The sequence below is a fragment of the Bison bison genome, unplaced genomic scaffold, assembly GCF_000754665.1.
Source record: "Bison bison bison isolate TAMUID 2011002044 unplaced genomic scaffold, Bison_UMD1.0 scf7180017864180, whole genome shotgun sequence".
Lineage (NCBI taxonomy): Eukaryota > Metazoa > Chordata > Mammalia > Artiodactyla > Bovidae > Bison > Bison bison.
Window position 1 is genome coordinate 13,624,250 of NW_011494752.1, and position 9,734 is coordinate 13,633,983.

The 9,734-nt window shown below is 44.3% G+C and overlaps 1 protein-coding gene across 1 annotated transcript in view; it reads left to right on the forward strand.

The window, feature by feature from the left end:
- Positions 1 to 7,926, forward strand: part of LOC104990714 (protein SCO1 homolog, mitochondrial) — a 20,062-nt gene extending 12,136 nt beyond the window's left edge. The window contains exon 6 of the mRNA XM_010843002.1: positions 4,917 to 7,926. Within this exon, the coding sequence (XP_010841304.1) occupies positions 4,917 to 5,051 (135 nt within the window). The 3' untranslated portion in view covers positions 5,052 to 7,926. The remainder of the gene's footprint in view (positions 1 to 4,916) is intronic.
- Positions 7,927 to 9,734: the final 1,808 nt, after the last annotated feature.

Below are 9,734 nucleotides of genomic sequence, written 5' to 3' on the forward strand. Positions count from 1 at the left end.
GCTAAAGCTGAAACTCCATACTTTGGCCACCTCATGTGAAGAGTTGACTCATTGGAAAAGACTCTGATGCTGGGAGGGATTGGGGGCAGGAGGAGAAGGGAATGACAGAGGATGAGATGGCTGGATGGCATCACTAACTCAATGGACGTGAGTCTGAGTGAACTCCAGGAGTTGGTGATGGACAGGGAGGCCTGGCGTGCTGCGATTCATGGGGTCGCAAAGAGTCGGACATGACTGAGTGACTGATCTGATCTGATCTGAGAGGATAGAAAAGTATATATAGTTTTTGAAGGATGATTAAATTTTTTGTTCTAATAGTTTAATTGCCCACTTTTCTCATGCCATGTAAAATTGTAGAGCAGTATATTAAAATCTGGGCTATCTTAAATTCACTAGAGATAAAATAATCATTTTGGGCAAAGCTCATTTTTAGTTTATAAACACTATTGGTTCTCTCTGCCTCCTAATGAAGAGGTTTAAGAAATATGCTTCTTTTGAGAAGCAGTATTAGGCCTTAGGGACCTGCATTTTCGGGTTGAGTGAGTAAGAATTCTGAAAACCAGGAGAAAAGAAAGCCATAGGCAGTTACTTTTTATAAGATTTCTTTTCATACCAACTTTATACATTTACATAATTTTGTGTTTAGTTGCATTTGCAACTGTTAGGCTCTGCATAATTAGGTGTTCAATATGCTTTTTTAAAATGAAGAACAAATTCTATTAGGTGGTTCTTCTGCAGCCCTTACGTTAGAGAGCTGTCTTCACATTCATCAGCAGTACCCAGGAGTCTCAGTCACCTTGTTCCTCTTCTTGTCAGTGGTTTCTCAGTGAAGCATAAGCACCACCCCTACCCACCCAGTTTCCTTCCCAACATGGACATACTTCCCTATCACATGAAGCGCTTACATTGTATTTTAATATTATTTCAAGATTTTTCCTCGGTTGCCATGCTCTATTTTCTCTGAAATATTGTTGTGACAAAGTGATGAATCATAAGAGACTTTCCAGCTGCACAGCTGGTTTTGTAGAAAGGCAGTCAGGACCCTGAAACGCTGGTGTGCCAGCAGCACCATGGCCAGCTTCCAGGAGGATGTGCAGAGAGAGCGTCTCACTGCAGGGCTACCTCTACAGCCCACTGTGATTTCCCCACCACCTCTGAACCTGGAGCATGTGGGTGCCCCATAGCCTTTGGCCTAAATTAAAGGTGTGTTTCTGGTCCCTTTGCCTTAAACCCACATAGTAATCTTATTTTTAGTTCTGGTGCCTCATAGACTTAGGGAAACTTGAGTTCATGAGAGAAAAAGAGAAAAATCAGCGTTTTTTCTTATACTCTAAGTTTAAGCAAAGTAGAAGGACCTACTGTGGTTTCCTCTTGTCACACTAATAGCATGAGAAGAAGCCAAGGAGAAAGAGCTTTTTAGACTTCTTTATCTTTCTGTAAAAGAGAGTTGTACTGACTGGTTTTGAACTTAACTTTGATAATAGTGGGAGCATTTGAGCTAGTCAGTCAGACTTCCAGGGTTGAACAGCTTTATTAAATTAAACATACACACAATTGTCAACTAGTTAACACTTCTTAGTCTTGTGCTTATAGCTCATAATTCTAAAGTTAAATTTTACAGATTAGACCAAACAACCTAAAATACTCAGTTAAAACATTCAGCTAATGTTAAGAGATACTTTGCTGAACCCAGAGCACTGCTTAGCATAGGAAAGTGATTTGGGTCACACTGCTGTCAGACACCCACCTCTATTGGCAACTGACTCTCATCGTTTTTTATTTAAAATACCTTGAGGGAATTCCTTGGTGGTCCAGTGGTTAGTACTCCACAGTTTCATTGCAAGGGCCAGAGTTCAGTCCCTGGTTGGGGAACTGAGATCCCACAGGTTGAGCAGTGCAGTAGACAGGTAGATAGGCAGACAGACAGATAAAAATACTTTGAAACCTTTGAGCTGGTTGGTCTTCACTTAGTAAGAGTTCATCTTTTCTTGTCTGACCATAACTAGCAGTGAAAGGCAAGGTGCCAGTGAGCTCATAAACATAAACCAAACACAGGTGCTGACATGTGTACCCTAAGATAGGCGTGCAGGTAATCCAGAATATGGGTATTAATCTTAATCTTTAAAATGTGAATATTTAAATCTTGTGGAGATCTCTTAAACCCTCTAGAACCCATCTGAGACCCCATTTTGAGAAATAAATACTGATCTACCATAGAATGCAATGTTTTGATAAGAATCAGTGCATTCACTGCTATACACTTGCAAAATCAACCAGTAGGAGGAGACATTCTCCAGCTTCTTGGTTTTTTTCAACTAGTGTGGTTTTGTTTCTTGAGGAGATGGTAAGGGAACTTAAGATTTAAGGACATGCAGGGAGTGAGGGAGTGCTTTTAAGATGGAGAGGTAAAGGAAGGAGATTTTTTTAATCTCAGTAGTGACAGAGATGAGCTTCTGGCTTTGAATGCTCATGGCGTCCTCAGACCCATAGTGTGCATAACCTGAACGTGCTACACATTCCTGACAGCTACGTGTGCAAGCCATCGTGTGATATGTGTAATGTTGTATTATTTTCTAAGTGTTAGTTAGAAAACACTTGTGGAAAAGAATACACGTGGCTTTCAAACCTGAGATGTTCAGTCTTAATAAAAGAAGTGTGAGTTGTATAATGTGATGTCATCTTTCACCTGTTGGATCAGAAAGGCCAAATATATTGTCATGATCTTATTTACGGAAAGAGGAAACACTACAGTGAGTGAAATTGGACCCACTGGCACTTCCATGCCTTGTTGATGGGATTCAACTGATACACACTCTTCAGAAGGCCATTTGTATTATCATCAGCATTTAAAGCATTTAAATACTTTTTAGGTTAGAGACCCTATGTTTTGGAATCTGCCCTACAGATAAAACCTACAGCATTGTTTGTAAATGGACTGAAAACCAAGCAACCATTTTTTAAAAGGCTTCTATACATGTACTGATACAGAACAACATCCAGTATATTGCCACGTGGGGAAAAAAGTATAGTGTGGTGGTGGTTACTCACTTGTGTCTGACTTTGCAACCCCAAGGACTATAGCCCGCCCGGCTCCTCTGTCCACAGGCTTTCCCAGTCAGGAACACTGGAGTAGGTTGCCGTTTCCTTCTCCAGGGGCTCTTCCCAACCCATTGATTAAACCCGCGTCTCCTGCATTAGCAGGTGGGTTCTTTACCACTGAGCCACCAGGGAAGCCCCATAATGTGTTGTCACTTTTGCATAAAAAGAAATGGGTGGGTATTGACACACTGATAAATGCAAAAGGATTGTCTGGAAGAATCCAGCAGGACCTGGTGGCAGAGGCACCCCCTGAGGAGAACCTAGAGAGTCTGAAGGAGTATGTATGTATGTGTACAAACTGCATGTTAGACACACTGCGTGGTTGCGCCCCAGCATTCCTGCAGAGACGGAGGTGGGACAGTCCAAAGACTATGGACTTTGAAATGGGGTAGATCTAGGTTCTAAGCTTGCTGTGGCACTTACTAATTATGTCACTTGCCCCCCTGGAGCCTGTTTGTCGCTTGCAGAGGAGATAATACCTGTCTCCTGGGTTAAGATGGCACATGGAGGTGCTTGTCAGCAGATGGTAGTATCGTTTCTCTGCACTAGAAACTACTCGAAGTTTACAGTGGAAGCATGATGATTTGTTCTGCCCATGACCCCAGTGAACACTGAGACATGGCCACTGACCAGTCTGACAGTTTGGGTGGGACAGTATTTTTACTATGTGTTAGAATGTAATTTATATGAGGGATACTCATAAAATTAAGCCAAACACACACTGAAATTCTGGTTTTTTAAGGAGGAGAGAGAACAGAATAGAAAGAGTAAGAGTAAGGAAGAAATGGGGTGAAAAAAGAAGAGGTGTGAGCTATGGAGTAGGGCTTCAGGAGATGCCTGGAGGCCTCGTTCTGACTGTCAGCTGTTTGGAGAAATGCAGGCCCCTGCCCTCCCGAGGTGAGTTATCCCCAGACCCCTGAGAGCAGCAGCTGTCTGAGCCCCTGGCTCTGCATTCTTTCCGATGTGAGTAGGCTAGTGACTCTTTCCATTTGCTCTCTCTTTACAAATGTGTGTGTGTAAAAGCATGACAACTTCACAGACATAGCATGTGTGTCCGGGTATATTTGGGGTGTCTCCAGTCTGGTATGTGTGATCACATTCCTGTCTTTGTCTTGCCAAATAGCAGTCAAGCCTGGAATAAATTCCAAAGATTCCAAGGGCCAAGTCTTCTGCTCATTTTCATGTTTCCTTTTGAACCACTAATATCCGAACTAAATACTGTGTTGGAATTTATATATATTATGTGTTTAGTGGTTAGTGGTCTGGGTTTTTTCTCATAAAACATGGTAAGTAGAATTTAGGATGTGATGAATGATAACTAGTTCTTCCAAAAACATAAAAGAACATACCCAAGAACTTAATAAAGAAAGTAATTTCTTACCAACACTTTTAATTCCATGGGATATCTCTTTATGATGTGGTTAAGGGGTCAGATAAAGTGTTTTACTCTTAAACATGGACTTTTTCCAAGCAGGCATCAGTGATCCACAGCTTTGTGAAGGCCAGCAGCAGCCATTTCTTAGAAGTGTGTTCTTTCCTCAGAATTGTGTAGATGAGTGTGTTAAGGATTGAACTGAAAGAATTCCAAGTTCTCGCTTGATGTGTCAAGCAATAGTTAGGGCAAATTTCTGAAACAAAAGATTTTAGATAATTTGTGGTTGTGAATTGACTGTAATAGACTTAGGCCCATTCCCTAAATGATGGAAATAATAGATGCTGCAGAAGTTAGTGTCTTACCTGCAGGATTCATTCAGTACAGTAAGGAGCTTATTTTGGTGAACTTTTTGTCATCCTTCCCTTTCCCCTTTTCTCTGCAGGTTGATCATACAATCATAATGTACTTGATTGGACCAGATGGTGAATTTCTAGATTATTTTGGCCAGAACAAGAAGAATGCAGAAATAGCTGGTTCAATTGCTGCACACATGAGGACCCACAGGAAAAAGAGCTAATAGCTAACGCAGCCTAGCCATGCTCTATTCTCCTGCCAAAGAGGAAGGACTTCATCTCCCGTAGGAGCCAGTACATACATGTACATACTTGCAGCCTACAGAAAGGACTTCACACCAGGAGAAAATCTGAATTTTGGACAGGGCATATTACACTTGGGTTCATCAAGGAAGAATTCTTGGAACTGTATAGATTACAACCCAAAGTCTCCCAAATTGTGGCCTTGAGACCAGAGAACCCATTTGTCTTGAAACCAGTGGAATGGACCTCAGGGAAGGATACAGCTGGAAAAGACGCATCCTAGGCATCTCCCCACATGAGTGGGGCTCTCTGGTCACGTGGCTGCCTGTCTGGAGTCTTGAGGCCTTGCTCAGACAGGTTGTACTGAGTTTCCAGGAGGAGTGTCACTTGCTTTCCTCTTTGAGGTGGCTGATGCAATCAGCTCAGGCTCTCTGACATTCATAATTAATCTTTACGCTTGAAAGCATTAGTATAGTCTTCCTTGTGAATGAGAATCATTGTCATTGTTTGCAGTGTGATTTTACTCAGAGGGAATCTGTTGTTTGGGACAAACTATTAGATCGGGTTCCCTAGGGATCTTTCTTGTGATTTTTAGCAATATGATGTGTGGGGCTTCCAGGGACCTCCCGGAGGGTGTGAGGATATGGACCATGCACGTGTACAGAGTACCCGCCTGCCTGTGCTAGACTGCATTTGCCTGAGATAAAGGTGTGCTCAGCTTTGCAGCTTGGACAAGCATGGCCTTTCTCATGGGTGCAGACGGGACAGCTTATAGCTCTTGGGGCTGGTAGGTAGGTCTTGTTAAAGTGCAGGTGCCCGGGCCCAGGGCTGGGTTCACACTTGCCACCCAGGTTCCTCTGATGCAATGGCTGGGGACTGGGGCCTCAGAGGCTGTTTTGGGGGTCAGTGGGAGGGATGTGGGGAAGGCAGGTTTGGATCTGGGTGAGGACTCTGCTCATCTTTGGCATGTCCATCCACAAAGTGCTGGAGTCAGAGCCATTAAGGGAGACGCTGGCTTTTATTTCAGAATTTAACTTCCCTGAAGTCTGGACTTCACTGTCTTATCACCGTTCTCCACCTGAAGCTGCTGCAGAGCCTTTGCCAGCCTCCACACACCCTGACAGGTGTGGTGCCTCATCAGACGTGGACTTTGCCTTCACATCAGTTCTGTTGCTGTGACATGGCTCTATCTTTTGGGTTTTAAATCCTCTTCTCAATACTTAAGTTAAACCTACTACAGATATTTACATGAAGGGGTGTGAAGAAAGTCAAACTCGAGCTGTTCTGGGCTAAGCTGTTCATATGTTCATTGAAGTTCTAACCCCAGTGCCTCAGAATGAGACTGTGAGAAGATAGGGTCTCAGATGTTAAAATGAGGCCTTTCAGGTGGGCCCTCATCCAGCATTCCTGTTCTTACAAGAAGAGATTGGGACACAGGCTGAGAGAAGACCACGTGAAGACACGGAGAGAGGCAAGAAACAAGCCCTGCCCTTCCCTGGATCAGGGGCTTCTGGGTGCCAGAGCTCTGAGACGACGTCTCTTCAGGAGCTGGGGCAGTCATGCTTTGTGACAGCACCTAGAGGACTGCCACAGTACCATTCTCTCTTTGGCTCCTTCATACAAAACTACCCAGATTTAGTTTATATAAACCTAAACGCAGGCAGACGTCATTGGTTTGGGATGACTTTCCTGGGAACCTTGTCAAGGAGGTGAGAAACTTAGAAGAACCTGGGTCTCCTGCATTGCAGGCAGATTCTTTACACTTTGAACCCCAGTGGAAGCCCCAGTAAAAGCCGAGTCTCACATAACAAAGAAGATCTTAAGTATCTGAAATGCCAGACATGTAAAAAGATGGTCTGTTTTAAGCCACAGAACATTTGTGCAGATCACTTTGCAGCAGCTTATACCGGAGAAAATTCAATCTTCATTCTCAGCTGTTGCAGGTTAGAGCCTGTGTCATGATCCAGAAAAGGAACAGAAGCATTTGAAAAAGGCCGTTTATTTGCTCTTCACTCCAGTGTCAAGTTTAAAGGCTTAGAAGTTGGACAGAAGACCTCAGAGATGACGTCCAAATGTCTCTATGCAGGGGCGGACGCTCCCAGAGATGAAGTGCTGGCCTCACTCCTAAATCTGCATTAGAAGTTGGGTCCCAGTTTGTGGTCAGGTCCCTGCCTGTCCCAGGGCTGTAGGGTGCCTGTGAAAGTCGCTCAGTTGTGTCCAGCTCTTTGCAACCCTGTGGACTATACAGTCCATGGAATTCTCCAGGCCAGAATACTGGAGTGGGTAGCCTTTTCCTTGTCCAGGGGATCTTCCCAACCCAGGGATTGAACCCAGTTCTCCTGCATTGCAGGCAGATTCTTTACCAGCTGAGCCACAAGGGAAGCATGGGGTGTTCATGGGGGCCAGACAAAAGCTGATGCAGGGAGGGGGTACACTGTGGCCACGTGGCACCTGTTCGTTGTAAGCCTCCAGAAATTAAAGTCAAGGCTGCCTCTCAATAAAATACCACTTGGCAAACCTTGACCTGGATGGGTTGTGTTTTTGCTGGACTCTTAAGTGGAATTACTATTTTAAGAAGTGGCATTTATTTGAAAATTATAAAAATCCTGTCCATGCAGCAGGCCTGAAAGTACTGTGTGCACCTGGCTATCGGTGAGATAGCTGATACTTCGGGTCTAAGAGCCGAGACTCGCTGAATACCAGTAAAAACCCTGTGTGGATTGACAGCTGATGTGAACCCAGTAAATGGTTTGAATTTGTGAATATCTGTATAAGAGATTGTAAAATATCTTATGTTGTTTTTAAATATAAGGTTAAAAGAAATTAAAATTTTCAGATCACCAGTACTGCTCTAAATAATGTCTTTTCTTTTTTTGCATATGGCACAGTTAAGTCGTATGAGTGTGTGTATGTTGCAAGAGCTACCCTTTCAAAGACCAGTCACGCAAGCATTCTTCATCCATTGAGCTCATACATTTTGCCTGTGGTTCTTAGTTACATTACTCTGTAGAGATATGGGTGGTTATTCCTATTAATGAGGTGCAATTAATAACCTCTTTAGCCATATGTTCCCCTTTAGAACCTACGGGTTGTTTTCTGTTCATTTTAAGACTGTATTTTAAAGGTGATTAATCTTTCCACAATTGTAACATAAACATTTGTAATATTCAGAAAAGTTGGAATGTTCAAGTCAGCATTGTTCGCCCACCAGGAAACTTTGGATGCATTTCCTTTGAATCTTCAACTTTAGTCTTTGAACTGGAAATCCACCAACGTGTCCCTTTAAAAAATTAAACGTTAACAGGTCAAGGTCGAGCTCAAGCCTCTAGACAGCACTTCGCCACCATTCTCACAGGCAGCTGCCGTTAAATGCTGGCTGGGTGTCATTCCGGAATACTAAGGACCCACTCGGGCTGTGTTCTCAAGCTCCAGTTATGAACACTTCAACTAGCACATGTGCCACTCAAGTTTTTTACATAGCTGTTATTTTTGTTATATTTTTTCTAGTTAATTATTGAATTTGGTAAATATCGAAGGTAGCCCAAAATAGCCCCCTCATGCCAAAGTTACGTAGTGGACTAACTGGAGAGCAAAAATGTTTTCAGGGCAAGCTTCGGTTGTTCCTCACCCCTCACCATTGCTGAATGATGCCATCATTTCAGGTATGTTGGAGAAACTTCATTCTCAGGACGACAACATGGAACTGGGAACCACAGGCCAGGGACCTTCAGAGCTGGCCAGACTGGCTTCCCCCATGCAGGTGCGGTTGCTGTGCAGTGCATGCACACAGCCTGGCTCTCCACCTCATATAGCTTCTCGTGTGCTGAAACCAGTCTGGTTTCAATCCTGACGGTGCTAAGGTAACTCGAAGCCTCCTTTTCTTACCTGTAACCTGGGAGCTTAAGAGCACTGGTGGGGCCGGGTCGGTGTGAGGGTAAGAGAAGCAGTGTAGAGCACCAGCACGTGCTCAGGGAGTGATGCTTCATGTTATTTTTGGTCCTGATGAGGGTGGTGGTTTGGGGCTTGCTTAACAGGTGGTGTCAACAGTGGGTTTGTGTGTGTGTTTACCCTCCCTCCACCCTTACCCAACTCGAGCCTGCCTGTATCCTAATGCCTGGAACCCCCACCTCTTGCTGTTTCCCCACCCCGATACACATAGCTGAACCTGAAGCTGTTTGGTTACCTCACCTTACTGAACCGTTCACACCTGCTTTCTTAAGTGGTGTCCAGATTTAGAAGAGTTGTGGGAAAAGCCATCAAGTTGAAGCCAGGACCTTGGAGGCATTTGGTCCTGACAGGAACAGCAGGGCGTGAGCACATGGTCATGGTCAGAGCAGGTTCTGCTTCAGGAGTGGGTGGGCGCTGGGGCCTTGTGAAGCTGTTGGACTTCCAGCAGCTCTGAGTCTGCTAGGGAGGAGGCAGTTCTCCCAAGTTCTAGAATGTGATGCTCAGGACAGCGGGTGGCTGGAGCACTCCTGGCTTCGCGAGGGCTTTGACCACGGGTGTAGCTGCTCTATCAGACCATGACCGTTTCTGTCAAGCGTTTGTGGTTTTAGCAGTGGTGTGTCACTCCCACTTTGACCTCAGGAGCCAGTCGCTGTGTGTCATTGCTCAGATTGTCCTGAGGCCTGGTTCCTCCCATTGCAGGCAAAGTTGGTTTGATT